Source organism: Melanerpes formicivorus, unplaced genomic scaffold (assembly GCF_026170545.1).
Source record: "Melanerpes formicivorus ecotype bairdi unplaced genomic scaffold, bMelFor1.0.p_v2 SCAF_48, whole genome shotgun sequence".
Classification (NCBI taxonomy): Eukaryota; Metazoa; Chordata; class Aves; order Piciformes; family Picidae; genus Melanerpes; species Melanerpes formicivorus.
Genome location: NW_027142400.1, coordinates 5,216,632 through 5,236,438, shown reverse-complemented (window position 1 = coordinate 5,236,438; position 19,807 = coordinate 5,216,632). Strand labels below are relative to the sequence as shown.

The 19,807-nt window shown below is 43.2% G+C and overlaps 1 protein-coding gene across 5 annotated transcripts in view; it reads left to right on the top strand.

Annotated features, from left to right (window-relative positions):
* Nucleotides 1-4,011, top strand: part of JAG2 (jagged canonical Notch ligand 2) — a 67,952-nt gene extending 63,941 nt beyond the window's left edge. For all 5 annotated transcript variants that reach the window (XM_068160289.1, XM_068160292.1, XM_068160290.1 and 2 more), the window contains one exon: nt 1,672-4,011. In XM_068160289.1, the coding sequence (XP_068016390.1) occupies nt 1,672-2,144 (473 nt within the window). In that variant the 3' untranslated portion in view covers nt 2,145-4,011. The remainder of the gene's footprint in view (nt 1-1,671) is intronic.
* The last annotated feature ends 15,796 nt before the right edge of the window (nt 4,012-19,807 follow it).

The window sequence follows — 19,807 nt, the reverse complement described above, 5'->3', positions numbered from 1 at the left end:
GGTGCTAGAGTGGTTTCCAGGCTCCTCATTTTTGATAGGTGACCCAGGCCAGGTTCTTCGAATGAAGTTGTCATGAAGTACACTAACCTGTACTCTCCTGGTCTTTGATTTGTTTCCTTTCAATGCTGTCCCTTAACTGGCTGAGCTACAGGGAAACCTATCACAAAATGTACTGTAAAGTCTCATATCTGTGTTGAGAATCCCATGTCTGTGAAAGGATCAAGTGTATTGATGAGATGATCATTTAGACACTTGATTTACTCTGAGATAAAGTCTATATGCAGACTCCAATTTCAAAATACAATTCTCTGTGTAGGAACGTTTTTATGAAGGAAATTTGGATACACAGTCACATGTGGAACTAACACAGGTGATCCCACTGAGTTTATCCCAGTGTTCTGGGATAAACTGCTATAAAAGGTGCTTTTTTTCTTTGAGATATTTCCTCCCCCTCATTCATGGTTTAGTATAGACTAAAGAGAGGAGAGAATAACAGTTACTCCAGGAATACAGTACTCTCTCAAACTGCTAAAATGCAAGAACATTGGCAATTTATTCATTCTCCCCTTTACCAGAAGGAAGTGTTTGAGTGTGTGCTGTACTCTGCATAAGAATACGTTCAGAGAAAGCTTTAATGTCGGGGTGAATGACCATGGTGTTGAAGCAATTGGAAGTTCTTACGTAGCCATTTGCAGGTTATTCTGTCCGCAGTGCAGAGGGAATTGTTTTGGATCAGAGGTTAGGATTGGTAGGTTGTCAGCATTTGTCTGCAGGGCTTTTGCACAATCCTACTGTATGCAAAAAGTTAAGCACCTCATGTCTTGTCTCTTACCACATGTGAATTCTTGCTTATCTAGCAGAGCGGAAAAATGTTGTTATTCTATCCATGCAGTAAAGCCCTTGAGGAGGCAGGGGAAAGAATCCAAAAGTACATAAATTTCCAGAAATGGTTTCCTAAAGAAACAATCAGTGTCTATGTGGCTGAGAGGACTAGTGGGGTTTATTTGGGAATGTGGCAAAAGGCAGTTGCCGCAACACTTTTTTTTTTGTTTAATCCTTGAGCAGTGAAGACTATATTCTGGTGTCTTGCTCTGAAGTAAAACTGGAACATCCTGAAGAGCGCAGGTTTGATTTGTTTGTACAGCTCTAACCTGAATGTTTTTTTGAGATAGCTGATACATAAATGTCTGTGGGATTGATGGTAAAAGGATTCCTCTTACAGCAAACACAGGACATTTCTGAGGCAAGTGCCAGTACTTCTAGAGCAACTTAGAGGCAGAGTAGTCTTTATAGCCTGCCTCCTGCAAGGATAGAACTCTCTTGTTAAGAGTTATCACTGAGGGTTTGTTTTGCCACCTTAGCTTAGGTCCTTGAGAGTGAGATGCTGCCTGTATAACCACTTTGTTGGAAGGCAAGAGAACATCATAAATGTTTATCATCATCATCAAGCAAGAAAAGCTGTAACTTCATTTGCACTAGCAAAGAACATTTCTAGATGGACTAGTGCACTCTAGAGGTTATCATTGTGTGGCCATAACATCCTATTTCCTTCCTCTTAAAATTCATGCTAGGGCTAGCCAGTCGTTATGTATGGATATTTTTCTTGCAGGTGTCCAGTGCTATACATCTAGTCCTGTTAACTCAAGACTTTTTTTTTTATTTACCCTCTAGATTATTTGGTTCCAATCCTTTGTGCGGTTTTTAGCATTGTATGGCTGACTTGCATTATCATCTGCGTGTGGTGGACTCGGAAGAGAAGAAAAGAGAGAGAGAGAAGTCGTCCTCCCCGAGAAGAGGGTGCCAACAACCAGTGGGCACCTTTGAATCCCATAAGAAATCCTATAGACAGATCTTACAGTAACAAAGACATTCGTTATGAATGCAAAAACTTCATATCTCCTCAAAAAAGAACTTGTGATGCAGTAGAGGAGTATGTAGAGTATGAGGAAGAGGAGGATGAAGAGGAGGAAAGAGATGAGGAAATGGACAAATTCCTCTCTCACAAACTTGCGAAGCCTTTGCCAACAAAGGCATCTGACACATCAGAGAGCAGTCCAGTAAAGAAATCCCATCAAATAGGCAAAATGGACAACAGATCTGTAAAAAATGTGAATGCGTCAAACTTTGAAGGCAGTAGAGACTAACCTGTATGTGGAACGCAGGCTGACTGCGCCTGCGCTTACTGGGGAGGGGAAAAATTGGCATCTCCACTTTGCATCAAGGACTAAAACTATCTGGAGTCAAATGTTCATAGTTTCTTTATTTTGCGTAAAAAAAGAAAATAAATAAAAATAATAAATAAAATTTATTTTGTTTCTTTAGCCTTGTATAAATTATTCAATGACTGTCAGATAAAAAAAAAATGAGTAATCTTTGATAGTTGCTATTTTTGTAAAGTTTACTTATAATCCACTCGCTGTGTGGCAGAGGAGAGGTTGTATTTTCAATATGTGTAAAGTTTAGTACAAAAGACTGTACACTGTTTACAGAATGTATTTCTTTTTATTACTTGCTCTAATTTAATGGTGGCTTTAAAACCTCCTGGTTGAGGAAATTATGTGAACTTTAAACTGCTTTCTTGACTTTGAATCTCTATTAATGGCAGCTCACTGCACTTGTTACGTTAGTAGCTTCTGTCAGAGTTTTTTTTTTTCCTAAATTTGCCTTACACACTTTGTAATAGGAACAAAAAGTTATAGAGATCTTTCAACTGTGGTTTAAAAGTGGCCTTTTAATTTCTGTTTAATTACTTTAGAATTGCAGTATTGAAGCATGTGACAAGTGCCTTGAGATTAAACTTTTTCTATAGCAACTGTCAAAGACTGCCATATCAAAATAGTAAATTGTGAGAACTCTAGGTTCCCCAACTGACACAGTTTATTTTCTAATAGTGAAAGTGCTTTTCTGTAAATATGTACATATTAAATGAATCACTCTGTATATTTGATTTAATAACTTAAATATTTGGGGGTTTGTTTTTTTTACATGTCATTCCTTTTAATTTATGTTGCAGAAAAGGAGGTTTTATGGCAGTTTATAAAAGTTTTTTTTGGGTATTATGTCCAGATCAGAATATGATGTTAATACAATCAATGTTAGGAATCTGTTGGTCATTTGTATTTACATAGGAGCATAACCACTTACATGTAAATAGATCCAGAAATGTTTGTTTATCCCCATCTTCAGCCCATCTCAAGAACACTAACGGGTGCATCTGCTGTACAGTACCAACATAGCGAGGCATTGTTTTTTCTTTTCTTTTGTGAATATGTTAATTACATGTGGTATTAATTTTTTGCGTTTAAATACAGGCCTAATGAAGGGAACAATATTTTCCTCAGTCTCGTTTCTCTTGTGCTTTATTCATCTTTTGCTTTAAAGACAAAAGGCTGGTGAGCTGTGAAGGTGGGAGTACCTCATTAGAAATGGTTCTTTCTCATGGAAGGTTTATGGGGTGGTTGTTTTTGGTTATTGGGTTTTTTGTTTTTTAAAAAGGCTTCATTATTGCTATTAACTGGGCAAACTATGTTAATTTTAATTACTGAAGAAGCATAACACTACATACAGCCAGCTACCCTACCAGTGAGAGGAGCGGATGTTTGAGAGTATAAACTCTGGCCCATGAACAATGTAAACCTGAATGTTTTGAAACCAGTTATTTTATACAGGAACCCAGGACTTGCTTTGCAGGATCTTCTGTTTTATGACATTTTTTGACATGTTCTTAAAAAAAGAAAAAACCTTTCAGAAAAGAACCTATTTATTAAAGCATTTTATAATGATATTTGTTGTAACTTTTTTACTTGTGCTAAATACTCAAAACTTATTTTGATAACCTGGTTAGGATTTAGTTTAGAAAAGGGTACTATTCTTCTCATGTTCCCCAGTATAATCCTGAGTATTTAAACCAAAAAACCCACTTTTTTTTCTGCTACTCTTGTAACTTTTTGTACTGTAATGCTGCTGTCTTCCATAACCTAATAAAATGATTCCCTCATTGTGTGTAAGATACTTCAGAGTGTGTTTGCTTTTGAAGTGCTTGGAGTTCTGGTATGGTGAAGCTTGATGAAGGAGTGAAAGTCCTGATTTAATGCCCACTACTTGTAAGCAGAGCTCAAAGCCTGCACCCGAGTGCTGACACTTCCTCAGCTGGCTTGGCAGGAGTGTTGTCATCTGCCCACTGCTGCACCACTGGCAGTGTGTGTGGGAGGCGGTATCCCACATACGGTCTAGAGACACGGACGCCTTCAGTCCTTACACTGGGACTCTCCTCGTGCTGCCTCTTTGAAAAACAGAAAGGCTGAGTTTAACTGACACTTACTGACCGTGCATATGATGAACCTTTTGTGTCACGAGTGCCCAGCGGCTGAGGTGAGGCTTGTCCAAGCAGTTTTATTTTGCTTCCCTGGGTGATGTGAGGGCTGTTGAGCATGCAGGTGCTTGAGACAGTGCTGCCAAATTGAGTTTGATTTTTAAGTAATACCTTTCTCCTCTGTTATGCAGCTATTCAGACCTCCTACTTGTCATGTTCCAATTTCAGCAGGTCTATGCCTGTTTCTCACAGGGGCTTGAATGACTTGTGTAAAATATGTTCTGTAGTAAAAGGTGAACTTCTCCCTGAGATAGTATGGAATATAAAAGTTGTGTTTCTCCTAGTAGCTGTAATCCTCCAAAACAGAATTATAGAATAGAATAAACCAGGTGGGCAGAGACCTTCAAGCTTGTGTCCAGCCCATCATCCAACACCACCTAATCAACCATGGCACCAAGCACCCCCTCAAGTCTCCTCCTAATGATGGTGACTCCACCACCTCCCTGGGCAGCCCATTCCAATGGGCAATCACTCTCTCTGTGTAGAACTTCTTCCTAACATCCAGTCTAAACCTCCCCTGGTGCAGCCTCTTGTTCTGGTGCTGGTTGCCTGGGAGAAGAGACCAGCCCCTGCCTGGCTACAACCTCCCTTCAGGTAGTTATAGAGTGCAATAAGGTCTCCCCTGAGCCTCCTCCAGGCTAAGCAACCCTAGCTCCCTCAGCCTCTTCTCATAAGGCTTATGCTCCAAACTTCTCACTAGCTTTGTTGCCCTTCTCTGGATGTGTTCTAGCAAGTCAAAATCTTTCCTAAACTGAGGGGCCCAGAACTGGACATAGTACTCAAGGTGTGGCCTAACCAGTGCTGAGTATAGGCGCAGAATGACCTCCCTGCTCCATTCCAGTTATCACACAGTTATTTTGTTACTATTTTCCTTGGAGCATTAGTTTGTCTTTGTCTTGAGAGCTGTTTCTTAGACATAGAATCACTAAGGTTAGAAGAGACCTTTAAGATCAGCAAGTCTAATTGTAACCAAATTATCATGAACTATAAACTATAGCCTGAACTGCCACATCTACAGGCTTCCAAGTCAGTTCTCAAAATTAATGTGATTTGCATGTTTCAAATTTCCTGCTCTTGAAGAAAGGCTTAGGCTGGTGGTGGAGGAGCAACCAATGTTTTCTCTAGAAATGAGTTCTATAACTTGGTGGTTGCTGTTAGCTCCTCAGAAATAGTAGGAGCAATGCTATAACCACTCAGGACAGTTAATTTTTGCAAGATGCATTCTGGGAGACTGCCAGTGTTTGAGTACCTGTTGCAGGGAGCAATTTCTCATACTCAGAACATACTTAAAACACCTGAGAGAATGCACCTTGTTGGGAGATTATATATAACTACAAATTACCGCAATGTGTGTTGCTGCTCTGGGCAGGAGAAATAACACTTTTACGTGCCTATGGAATAAGACTGGTGCTGTTCAGTGAGCTGGCTCGATGCTCCTGTACGCTCTGGTTCTGCTACTTTGTATTACTGAAATAATACATGGATTAATGGGGTTACAGCGGTGGTCATCGCCCACTGTCCTAAACAAAGGGGCAGAGCAGTTCTCCCGTAGCCATTGGATACCACACCCTGGATTTGTTCAACTAGTAGTGCTGTTGGCCTGCTAAATCCAACTATTATTTTATGCAACCTCTGTGTGATGACCAAGGGTGAGTAATGTAGACTGAGATATGTGAAACAAGATGAATAAAAGCAACACAGTATAACCTTGATCTGTCTTACACAGATTTTATTTCTGTGGTGCTCTGAAACTGATTGCATGTCTTCTCCATATCAAAACATCTCAATTTCTGCTTGGTACACATGTGCTGAGCTGTATGCTACTAATAGTATTATCAGTTAGAAGAACTGTGTAATGTAAAGAGTTAGTAAATGGGTTTTTCCATGAGAGTTTGGGTTTTTTTCTGTTAAGCAATGAGTATTTCCAGATTGTTATTTTTCCTCTCCTGCTTTTTTATAAGATCTGATGCTAACCTGAAATTCTTTGCAAACTCAGTTCTTTTGGCCATGTGGTGTTGTCCAGTTTGCTCTCCAGCAGACCATGGAATTAGTATGTAGCAAAATAAATTTTTCATAGAATTCCATGATTCTATGATAACTGTCATACATGTGCTTCTGTCTTTTAGTTCTTGAGTCCTGATGGGCTGTCAAGTAGTCATTTTGATGCAACAGAGGAAGGATAGGCCTGAAGAAGAGCTCAAGTAGCTAATGAACTGGCCCAGGCAGTTACCACCCCCTCTGTTAGGCAGTCTAGCTGAGACTTTTGGGGGGCTTACTGTGAGTGAGGATAGAAGAGGCTGGCATTGCTTTCTCTCCTTTCTCAACAGTAAAGTAGGTGTTTGAGTCATTCTTGGGAATCTTGTTCTTGCTTTGGAAAAATTGTGTGAATCCCAGACCTGTTCTGTTCAGTGCTGCAAAGCAGACCCTAACTAGTCCCTTGCCATAATTTCATCACAGATGGTGGGATAAAGGATGGGCTCATAAAAGAGTAAAGGAACAAAAGGTCCCCTTGGGAATGAGATACAACTAAATCCTTCCCATGTTCATCCTCATACCCACAATATTTCTCCATGAGCAAGTGGAACTCTGCTTTTGCTCTGTATACAAATGGCATCTTGCAGTGTGACAGAGACTTAGAGTGTAAAAATCTCTTCTTCAAACGCTTGATTGTAAACAGCTGCTTGCAATTAAAGGCTTATAAATGGATGTCATAGGTAATAAATTGGATGTTGGGCTTTTTCTGCAAGCATCTCTAAGGTTCATTGGGTCACTTTTGCTAAAGCCAGTAGAATCTGTGTGGTTTAGATTCATCACCTTTTTTACATGCTGTGTGCTACTTCTGGACCAAGAAGAAATAGAATTGTACAGAGCAGTGTCAATGCATAGCACCAAGACAGGCTTAAATGACCTGAATCAGGACCCATGTCTCCTGCCTCAGAATTAGTAACCCAGGTTATTTCCAGAGAATTGGCACAAGGCATGTCATTTCCTGAGAAGGAGACAATGCTGTCTTGATTCTTGCTGCCAGTAAACATGTCCCATATTTCATGGAGCACATTCTTCTCAAAGGGTACTTTGTGATACCTTCTTGAAAGGACTATGTAGATTAACTAGTTTGAGTGAATCTTCAGGAACTTAGAAGGGGAATTCAATTTGTTTCTGTCCCTGGCAACAAAGCTGCTTCCAGTTTTTCTAGATGGGGGGCAATCATGGAAACCATAAAACAGGCAGTGGTTAGGAGCTGTTATATACTTCATACATATATACATGCATACTATATATAATAATACTTCATCCATGTTACTCTTTATAACCAAAGAAACACAAAGAATGTGTGCTTTTCTGAAGACCAAACTAAGAGTGCCTTTTCTTTTGTTGTTTTGTTTTTCTCTCTCCTGTGGTGGATAAGGCAGAGGGATCACTTTGCAGCTCTAAACATGGCAATTCTGAAAGGATGCAAGACTGTGACTAGAGTGCTGCACTGTTCTCTGGCACGTTCCCAAAAGAGATTATTGCTTTCAAATGATCTGTCAAAAAACAAAACAAAACAAAAAACCCAAACAAAAAACACCCACAAAAGCAATCAAATGCAAATCCTTCAGCCCTGTTTCATATGGAAAGACATGTTAACTTGTAGATCTTTCTCAGCTGCTATCCTATCTCGTCTCCCACCCATCTGAAGGTGGCTTGGGTTGAAGGGGACTTTTCCCTGTGGCAGATTTGCTGTGCTGATAGGCTGCATATGAAAGAAGCTTGAGCAGGGAGCTGTGGAGCAGGTTTGGAAATTGCTGTGGCAGCAGCATACATAAGGCCCTTTGAAGGCTTGGTCCTCTGTTTGGAGTCATAACCCTACCTGTTAATGAAGGCTTGGTCCTCTGTTTGGAATCATAACCCTACCTGTTAACAAAGCCCTATCTGTAGGTGGAAACTGATCCAGCCAACCACCATACTGGTAAAGATCAAAGGTCCATCTAGTCCTGTGTCCTGTAGCAGCCAGTGGAAGATGCATAGAGAAACTGCAATAAAGCAGGGAACTGCAGCTAGCCCTCATTCAGTTTCTGTCAATCTGTGGTTTAGGGCCTTCCTGAGCCAGACATGTTTGATAGGCACCACTTCTTCATGACATTATATCATCCTTTTTATGCTTTAGGCCTCCACGACATCCTGTGGCAATAAGGTCCACAAATCCACTATGCATTGAGTAGAAAAATGTTTCCTTTTGTTTGTTGTGAATATGATCCCTGATAAGGTGACACAAGTACAGCAAAAAGTTGTTCCCTCTTCAGCATCTCCACAACTTTTGGGATTTACAGTGCAGACACCCTTGTCTCCCTGGGGTTGAGAGTCCCAGTCTCTACCATCTCCATTTGCAGAGTTGCTGTTCCACATTATCAGTTTTTTTTTACTGTATGAACTCCATACCCTTCTAAATTGTTCTCTGATGATTTTGAGTTGGCACAACCAAACTGAGTAGCATCTGATGTGTGAGCTTCCAACATGGATCAGTACTGTTCTCTGCTTTGTTTGAATCCTTTCTTTACAATCTCTGTTGGGCTGACTTCTTGGCCCCTACTGGCTTTGAGACTGGTGAAGAAAAGAGAGATGATTGTTTCATGCTTTATTTCTGCATATACATGGCTCTTATTAGAGTGAAGGTCTAAAGCTGCCTGAATTTTGCTGCCCTGAGTGCTGGGGTCCCTGAAGAAGCTCATTCTATCCATGACTGTTGTCAAGGAGCAGCACTGGAAAGTGGGGATGGGTACACCATGCTGGGACTGAGCTTTCTGATCTCATTTGTTTGGCAGAGGGAATATGTCAATGACCAGGACTCATGCAGATAAAGTTAGCAGAACAGCATCTAACCCTGCAGCCTTACCAGTAGGGAGGAGGCTGAAAAGGCTGTGGAAGCAGACTGTGTTTTGGGATTCAGAGATGAGGTTAAGTAGCTACCCCATTGCATTCATTCATCCCTCTTGAATTATGCTGTTGAGGACCTGTGCAGCAAGTCACAGCCAACAGAGTCTTTCTCAAAAGTTGTATGTCCACAGTTCCATGTTCTCCAATTGGGACTGAACTATTCATGTTCACGCTGCACCACCAGCACTCCTGGTTTCCTCTTAGAGGAGAAGCAAAAGGGAGAAATGTGAGAAGGAAGAAGGGTTGAGTGGCTGGTAGCCGTTGTCCTGTGCCCAGCCCTGAGAAGTTGGTAGGAGAGGTTGGGTGGCTTCTCTACACCGTTATCTGGCAGAGCAGCAGCTCCTATTCTTCACTGTGCTGCCCATTATTAAAATCTTGCCCACAGCCAGGAACTACGGCAGGCAGCTCTTTGTTTTAGGAGCAGAAGAAATACCCTGGCAGGGCTTTTCTACATCCTGATACAAGCCAGTGCTAGAAAAAAATAATAAAACCACAAACAATCCATTGAGAGATGGCTCAGATTTACAGTTTTGAACATTTAGGATGTATAGTTTTACATGAAGTTATAAGCATTAGAGCATTGATATATAGTATACGATAATAGTTGTTGGCAAGAGGGGAGTTGTACCGTTGTTCGGTGCAGTCCCAGGACCTGACCTCTCTCTGAGCTGAAAATTCAGAGGCAGAGTTCGTATCTGTTTCTCCTTTTGCCGCGTGGTTTATCTAGTTCTTCTCTCTTTGATGGTCCCTTTGCTGTTGCATGTCTACATCACTGGGCTACAGTCCAAAAAACTCCATGAGAGGAGCATGAGAAAGGGTTGTTCAGTGCTAAAACTCCAAGTCAGCCTGCACAGGAGATCTGCATGCCAGTGCTCACTCCAGCCAAGGTGACATCTGTGACCTGAGCTGCTTTCTGTGCAATTGAAACTCCTTGGGGCAGGACTGGCCTCTGCAGGGCACTGAAAGTTCAGCTCCTGCAACTTTTTCTAAACTCTGCTTTTCAAAAGCAAATAGAAATGGTGAGTGCAGCAACTTCTCAACAGGAAGCAAAATAAGGCCTTACTGGAGCTGAACATTTGGGCAAGTTAAAAGGTGAGCATGGATGAAATGATGGGGGGGGGGAAGAAAACTGGCAGCAGAGTTTTGCCTTCCTTGAGCGTGTAGTGGGAGGTTATGCCTTGGCTCCCTGGACCCCAATGTGCTGCCGGGGGCTGCCTAGATGCAAATCTCAGCCTTGGTGGCATGCGGACAACTCCTGAACATGGCCCTAAAACACCTTGGAAGCAGGGAGAGAGGTGTTCTCATGGCCTGCTGACACCGCTTTCAGTGCAGATAAACCAGTGAGGTTATCTCAAGTGCAGCAATATCCTCTAAAAAAGTGAGGAGGAGAACCTACTTTGCACTGTGTCACCATGGATAAAAACCTGTTAATGAGCTGCACTAGTGTGAGTGGAGACCCAGCACCTTCTATGGATGTTGTACAGCAGCAGCCTGGGTGCAAAAGACCTGCAGCAAAATGCAGCAGAGGGACTACATGGCCAACATTTTCCAGCCTGGGTGTTTAAATTTTGCTCTATATTTAGTGCCCTAAATGAGTGCTTTGATTTCAGTTTCCAAGCACCTGCTGCTTCCATTGACTCTGGTGGTCTATATGGGTCCCAGCAGTCCTCAGGGTTAAGCTGCTGTATCTACATGCCTAAATTTGGGTACTTGGGTTGGGAGCTGCGGACGCTATATTCTGCTTGGGTTTGTGTTTCTCCTGCTCTGGGGTATAGTGCTAAACTGGGGTTTGTGGGCAAAGTGTTTTCAAAACAAGGGTGGCTTTGATTTGCCAGTTTCTGGTTCAGCTCATTGGAACGATTAATCATTTATTGGAGCAGGGAGCGATTCAAACTTCTGGAAATAAAAACTGAATTAAAGCAGATTGCTTTTTCCTAGCAGCAGGGGCCAGATGTGTGCACAGCTTAGCCTCCTGAGTCCATCTCTCCTGCAGTGGGAGTGTTTTTGATGGCCTGTCCCCTGAAGACCTGGTGGAAACACTGAGATCTAACCCTGAACATAACCATCCCACGGTCAAAATCTCCAGCTGGCTGTGACAAGTCAGCTAGGCACTGCTGCCAGTGGAGCCAGCACTTACCTTTGAGGGAGTCCTGGTCTGGAACCGGAGCACAAACACTTTTCCCTTTATGCTCCTTTCCAGGGCAGGTAATTTATGTATCTAGGTAAGCACTGGCAACCATGTCCCTGTTTCTGTCCCCTAATATCCTGTTGTTGCCTTCCAGAGCAAAATACCAGCAGACATTCAAGGTTACTTCCTTGGCATGCTCTGTGTGTTTTCAGCCTGATTGTATCTGCACTGCTTAGACATTTCCTGACATGCTGCATCTCCTCTGTTCTTGCATCACAGGATGAGCATTCACTTTGCATGCTCTGCTGTAACAGACCTTTCTTTCCTGACCACAGCCCCAACTATCTTTTAGAGGCTTGCTCCCAGCCATATTCCCTCCTTTCTACTACTCCTGCTTTCCCAGATTGCTCCCCAGATACTTCATAGTGCTTGACAGATGTTGGATGTTGAGGCAAGTCACTAGTCAGAGAAGCAGATGTAACAAGAATCAGATGCCCACATGAACATGGGCACTGAAAAGCACTCTCAACTCTCTTACTTCAAGACAAATGGTTTAAAACCATCCAAAAGGATGGCTTTAAAAAGTGACTCCCATGGCAGGCTGACTGCTCCAAATCTCCCTGAGAAGTGTGAGTCTAGATTTGCTGCTTCTCACTGTTCCAAAGTGCTTCTGCCTCAAAAGTCGTTAAGGAGATGGGAGCTCCTACCTGTCTCCACTCCTGGGGCTGGGCTTTGCAGCATGGTCCAGCCTCCATCATAGAGCCCATATTGTGCCTGATGCTGCAGATGAAAGCTCTTGGTTGTTTACAAGCTTTCCTCAATTAGAACTCATTTGCTGCTCACACACTCTATTTAAAAGCCCATGTTTAAATCAGCGCTGGTGTGCTGATTAGGAGTGCCTGTTGTGTTTTCTTTCTTAGATACACATCGTAATTCCTCCACCTGTTAAAAATCTGTTGCTAATATCTGCTATCAGATTTTTTTATTTTTTTCCCCTGCCAGGATAGCCACAGGGCTGCAAATGTTTGTTTAACTGAAGCTGTTTATTTCTCATAAATTTCCCTGTCTGCACATCCATTTAGGGTCAGGCAGAAAAAGCTTTGCACTCAAGCTAGATTTGATCAAAATAGAAAGTTTCAGCTTGGGCATTTTGGCAGCCTGGGATCTCTTTAGAGACATTCTCTTGGTGAGACTTTCTGACACACAGCCTCAGAAAGTGTGGAGGGGATAAACCCGGAGCCACTTTGTGGACTGGTGTCCTGACTGATGTCAAGGGTCCTGGGTGGTGGGGCAGCAGCAGGAGTTCTACCCCATGGAGGATCCCTGAGCCCTCTCCAGCTTCAGGGACTGGTCCAAGCAAAGCTCTCCACATAGGGCTGAGGTGATCTTTTAGCCTTAATTGTTGCAGGTCAGCTAAGTGGGGATTGGATTTTTTGGGTTTTGGTTTGGGTTTGCCTTTTTTTTTCTCAATTTGTCGGGTTTTGTTTGTTGGTTTGTTTTTTACAATTTCCCTGTCATTTTCTTTCTGTTCCATTTGTTCTTTATTACATCATTTTGTTAATTCATTACAAACTTTCTACCTGATCTTTATGTAGCCATTTCTCAGAAAATCAAACCAGTCAGATCAGACTTACCTATGAAAGGACAACTTTAGCCTTTCAAGGAAAGTTCTGCTGAGATTGCAAAGCTCTTACTATAAAAACTGGCCTGTGGTTGTGTGCACTTATTTCACCTCACCTTGTCATAGCTTCTCATCCTATTTCCAGTACAAACTTAGGAAACTCGAAGCAAACCCAGGATGAGTATGCAACCTTCCTTCCTGTACAGGTGAACTGATCCAGCAGACTTCCAGGGAAAAGGGCTTTGGTTTGGCATTGGTTTTCATCAGTCATTTCTCCCTGGTAAACCTGTCCTGCCACAGTTTCATTTGTAGACTTTTCCATCTAATACATTTTTCTATCCACCTACTGAGTTATTTTGTTTCTTACACTGAACCTTTGCAGAGACCAAGATGAGTTTTTCAATGGGCTATGAAGTGGAATGCTGATAGAAATGTTCCCACATAGGTATCTGATTGGGACACTGCATTTCTCTCTTACATGCCCCTGCACCTTCCGTGTATTTCATGCTTTAGCCAAGGGTCAGGTGCCATCTCCCATTTGCCATTTCCACACTGTGGAAGTCAACAGAATCATTCTGGATTTTCTACAATGTACATGATTATTTTTTTTTTAATTGTTCCTGTCATAATTTTTAGAACAACTCAAAGGACTTTGGGGATGCAGTCAGGAAATATAATCTTGAGTAAGATAGAAACAAGAAAGTAAAGCCCTTGTTGTATCTTCCATGCTATTTCCATCTTCAATGTATTTCCTCTCTCAAATTGCTTCTCTCCAGAGTCACACTCTGCCAGAGATAGCTAGGTGGCGGTGAGTGAAGAAAGGAACAGTATTGTCTACAGCTTTGAACCACGAATAGCCCTTGGAAAAACAGCAGCAGAGATACAAGTTCACATTGATAAAGCAGGTTGCCAAGTGACAGAAGACTTGATCTTGTTTCACTGAAGCTGGCAGTGAGCTCCCATGGATGTCACTTTATTACTCCTCCCAGCCTATCTTGAGTACCATCCACTACCAACCTGGGCAATGCATGGGTAGAGTGTGACTGTGGAGATTTCTGTGGGGTTAGGGCTGGCTTTGCTGATTGGGCATCCTTCTGCTGCATCTGCTGGGACTGGGTCATATGCACTCATGAGAAGCAGGGTGAGTTAACTGAGGTTCAGCATCATGCTGATATTGTATAGTGCTCTTTGGTCTTGTGTTGTTGAAGGAGTGGGCTCAGGTGCATACAAATATATACATCAAATTGATATATATCAGGGTTTTATTAGATGCCAATTTGTAAGCAAAAGTCTCAACAGGCAGCTGCCATTGACTGGTCTCCAGTGAAGAAGACTGAGACCCTCATCTCTCTGTTGGTCTCACAACTCATTTTCAGTTCTGACTCCAGCAGCAAAAGCCACCACTGACTCCACTGTGTTGGTCCAAACCCTGGTATGCTACTCAGATGGTACACTGGGCCACTCCCATAGAAAGAGTTCACCTCTGAGGGTCTCCACTGGACCTGCCACTGTACCTTCACCAGGTGATGGAAGAGGACAAAGCAATGTAAGGCCATTTTGATGGCTGCCTCCTTCCCTGCTACCCCTTTCTGCCCACTTGGTGCCCATGACATGAAACATCAGGCAACTCTGCGGCAGTCGCTTTCTGCTGTTACCAAGACCATTTGTCAAAACCCTGTGCAATGTCAGCCAACAAGGGGAAACTGTTTTATTTCGGTGCCTCCAAGGGGGCTAGATGAATAGCTGAACTGCAGCAGCCTGATGGATTTTGGAGGAGGGGGAAGCAGGACGGGACACGGCAACAATTTGCTGGGAGGCCTTTAGGGAAATGTTGTTGCAGCGCTGAGGAGCAGGAGATGGAGTAACAATGGCTCCGGTTTACATTGTGCTGCGGTGGTGCTGTGATCTGCTGCCAAGATCAACCCGGGAGAGAGGAACTTGAGAATAACACGAATAGTGTGGCAAGAGAGATACCCCACAGCATATCCTGCTCCCTCGGACTTTGCCTTTGAGTCAGGAGTGAAATATTGGAGCTATTGTGGTGAAGTGAGACTTAAAAATAGAAGAAAAAAATTACTGAGGTTTTGGGGTTTTTTTCTTCTTCTTCTTCTCTAAGGGACGTTAATTGTTTTTAAGTTGTGCTACTTCTAGTTGGAGTCAAGAAGGAAAACACTTCAATTCATTGAAAGCACCAGAAACCATGTCACTCATCAGCTGTCCTGTGAGGGCTGCCCCTTATCTCCATTGCCATAGCAATGCTGCTGCTCGGGTTACTCTCCCCCATGGGTTTCACACCATTCTCTATGTTACTCTCTATGCTTGAGATCTTTTCATAGGAGGCCCATGCTTGAGATCTTTTCATAGGAATCCTGGTTAATACCATAAGCCTTGAAAAAACTAGCAGCCAAACCCAGCTTTGGGCTTGGGATAGGGTTTCTGGTTATCCGTGTACATGTCCTGTGGGGAAAAGGACAGCTGGTGCCAGGGGTTTCTGCACAGGAGATGAAGCCAAACTTCCAGGCCAAAGCTGGAAATTGTCATCTATCTTGCAACAACAACACCTTGGAACCAAACTAAGTTTGGAAAGTCACAGAGCTTATGCTTTTTGTAGTGTTTAAACCTGTTTGTTTTCTGTTATCGTGGGGATTGGTGAACTGGGGCTTGTGTGGTTAGCTGGTAAAGCTTAGGGGTCTCTGGGTGTTCAGAGAACTGCATTTACATGAATACAGGATGAAACAGACCATCAGATCTGTTCACAGAACCACAGATGCTGATTACCTTCAGAAACAGCACCCAGCCATCCCCACCCCCCACCCTCTGTTAGGCTCGAGGTGCTGCTGGATGCTGTTGATGTCGAACCTCTTAAAGGTTCCTTTCTGGGTTCATGAAACCTTTCCCTCTGCCTCTGAGCTTCCTTGAGAGAAGAAGCTGATCTGGGACACCAACACCATCACTACTCCAGGACAGCTGTGGATGAGCTCCAGCCACCCTCCCAGGGAGTAGCCCCCATCCCAGACTTGCTGCTACCTTTTGATGAGTGACTGCTGCCACATAGGGAGAGGGCTGCTGCCCTACAAGGAGAAGGTTGCACTGGTTTGTATAAATATAGCTCACAACATTTATGTCTGGGTTTACCAAATTCAGCCCTTTCCCACTGATAAAATGTGAGAACCAGAACGGTCATAGCTTTTACTGCCAGAAGGAATGGCTAAATCTGTATTTACCCAGATCACTGAGCTCAATTGCTCAAGCTCAGTAGTTTGTTTCTCTGAAGCCCACATTGCTCTGAAGACACTGAGAGATGGAGTCTTTTCCTCTTTGTCTCAATGACTGGTCATAATCATTGTTCAGTCATGTCCTTCTGGTTCAAATATATTTGTCCTCAACTCTCAAACCACTAGGAGCACTGAGTCTTTTCATCCCTCCAAAGCATATATATCAGAATGTCCCTCTCTCCCTCTTTGCTAGAATTAAGAATTCAGTTTCTTAAGAGACTGCCTCTAAGGTTTGTTCTCCTTTCCTGTTCTTGTGTTGCTGCTGTGCCTCTTACGTTCATGACGGATAACATATACCCCTGGTATTCAGCATCAGAAACCGGGTCTTCCACAAACAATTTCCAAAAGAGAGAATCTGATTTTTCCTCAGGATCTGGAAAAGGCCTGTGAGCAGAACAAGGGCTTTTGGATGAAAAGCCTGCTATGGCTGAGATCTTCCTGGCAACAAGCCTGGGAAAGCATCTTCATGGGAGATGTCCACCACTGAACTGATAGCTTCTGTGAGACATGACTGCACCTCACGTGAGTGCAAGGCAACTCCAAAACCTCAAAGGAGCCACCATGCAGTGAGTCACTTCTGCAGCAGATTGAATCAGCAGAAGGAAGTGAATGAAGAACAAATAACGGATTTCAGGAGATGGAAAAACAGCCTCTAATCAATGTGAAGCCTGACAAAATACCCAGGTACTGTTCCAAGATGGCATAACTTGATAAAGGTGATGAAAAGACAACATGGGGCAGAGAAACAACTCTGGGACCAGTACTGTGCTGGATATGGGGGTTGGCATCCCAGATGGGATTCCTGACTAGCTGGGACACGTCTGATAGTGTTGTGGGGAGCAATCAATGGTGTTTCAAGACCATTATGTGCTCAAAGAGGGATATTAAACACTGGAAAAGGAGCATGCTCAAATTGTTGACAGAGAGACTTTTCAAATGTCCTTGAAAAGGAAAAGGAGGAAAATACCAACAGCATCCAAATGCTGGATGAAAAAAAGAGTCATTGTTTACAATCTGGACTACTCATGCCCAGTTATAGTAATGCTTTTAGGCCCCGAAGCTCTGGAGAAGGCTGAGGTGAGGAAGTTCAGGATGTCGGACCTTGACTGCCAGACATTTCTGGAGAAAAAGATTTCCTTTCCATGACATTATTTTTATCACTGAAAGGAGCCAGTGGCCACCACCTTCCTTGTTCCCTCCATCAAAAGGCAAGGCCCACGAGCTGTACTCACCTCACTGTGCCTTTGGCTTTGCTCTGGGTGAAGAAGAGCCAGGGATATATATGGTTTGAACAAGAGACAGGGAAAAAAGCCCACTTCCTCCCTGGCTACCTAGCCTGGTACCTATTAGGACAAATGAAATCAGAGGTTACAGAGCTCCTGGGACCTCAGTGTGGTCTTAGGTTTTGGCAACATATGGCCTCACCCCTAGTTTTGGAGGTAAGAAACCAGATAAAGAGCACATGGGTTCTGTACCATGGGCCATTCTTCTGTCCACCAGAATAATTTTCCATCTACAGCTCCTCCTTGAGCTGGGTTTAGTTCATCACTGAACAGAAGTGTACTCCAGAGCCTGTCTACCCCATTGAGACTCACTGTTGGGCTTTGCTCACTTCATGCACCAGTGAGATGTTAATGTGCTGGAGTAATGACGTGTCAATGTCGCAGAGCGGTGGCACACTAGCATCTTGAAGCAATGCCAGGATAAAGTCCTGGAGCTAGCTGCAACCAAATTCTCACTTGAGCCATGGTAGTGTTTGTTTAACCAGAGGACTGTCAAACTCATAGCTTGTCAGTTTTGGCACAGTATGACTTCTTATAAACATTCAGGACTGCCTAAAAACCTAAATGTATTGCATTATGATTGCTGTTAATCACAATACCCCAGCACAATTACTGATCACCACTGAATTCTCCTTCCTGCTACAGAAAGTCCTCACTCAGTGTAGATTTATTTTTTTTTTAATTTTTTTTCACTTCATCAGGGAACATAAACAGATGCCACAGCCTGCATTTCCTATCCCATCAGAATGCACCTGAAATTCCAACAACAACTGAAAATCCCCCAGCAAAACTCCCTACCCACAATTTGCCAAGAAAAGCCCAAGCTCATGGTAATTCCAAGGAATTCACAGGGAACTTGTGCACACCAAGCTAATTCCTCGCTGGGATTTACTAGCTTGGTTGGAAGTAAGTGTCATGTACTTACTGCTGCACAGTGCTGCATCTCAGATGACAATTTGAGAATCATTTGCCCACAGCTGGCTTAGTCCAGAGATGGACAATTCACCATTTCAGCCACCAGTCCACACAATAATGTTACTGAAAGGGGTCATGGCATGGGGGCTGTTTGATTGTCAAACCATTTCTCCTTTAAAATACAAAATTTTTGCACAGTAATGCTCACACCTTCCTACTATCCTGCTGTAAATAATTCAGTGTTCAAAAGAACATTTAATGTTTGTTGCTTTTAATGTGGACAGGAGACCAAGCAGCCTTCTCCTGTAAAGCTAATTGAATGTCACAGAGCAGCTCATGGCTTACAAACAAAGGAAACTTGTCTTCCTTATGACTAAAAGAACAATAAAAACAATAAAAATGACCCATCTTAAGCAGAGGAGTGCAGTGACTCATCAAATGCTCTAGCAGTGGCCTAGATGGCATTATTCAGCTTTCAAGTCAGAGATATGTGTGCAGTGATCTCATAAACCAAACTCACAGCAGCAGCTTCTGCACAATTCTGAGTCAGCTACAATTTTGGAACCTTGAGGTACTAAATTTCCCAAGTGACCTCAAGGTGGTTTCCCTAATGGGGAGTTGTGTGGATGGTTTGGAGCTCACACATCTGCAATGGGACTGGGACATCATCCAGCTGTAAATCTCCAGTTGAGTAAGCCAGCCAAAGATCTCTTTGTGCAGGATCTCAACCAAAAGGGAGAATGTCATAGCAGAGGAAAACAAAAACCTGTCTGCATGAGTCCAATTTTTAGTGGAGCTTCTTTCTTCTGCCTTTCCCCTATGTGTCCAGAAGCTGAGTCACTCGTTGAAAGAGAGTCAATGAGACCTTCTAAGAGCACCTGCTTGGTTTCTGCCCACAAACAGAGACTCTCCCAGCCTTGTTGCTTAGGTCTAGGCTCCTGTTTGGGGAGGGATACCCAGCCTGCCTTTGACCGCACAACATGCCCAGCAGCCTAGCTCAGTACTGCTGGTGTGGGACCAGCCTCTGGCATGGGCCACAGCTGTGCAGCATCACTGTCCACAAACATTGTGATGTGCAGCCACCATATCCACAGAAGCCCTCAAATTTTGGCGGTGCAGGTGAGAAAACCTGTTTGGCAAGTGTTCCATGGCCCAGGAATTTTAATCTCCTCTAATCTGATCTCCATTGTGTGCCTGCACTGATCCTGTGTCTGCTATACCTTCTGCAGAGAGTCTCCTTCCTTACAACCTTGTCATTGTGCTCTGCAGTCTGCAGAGGGCTTCCCAATGTCCCTT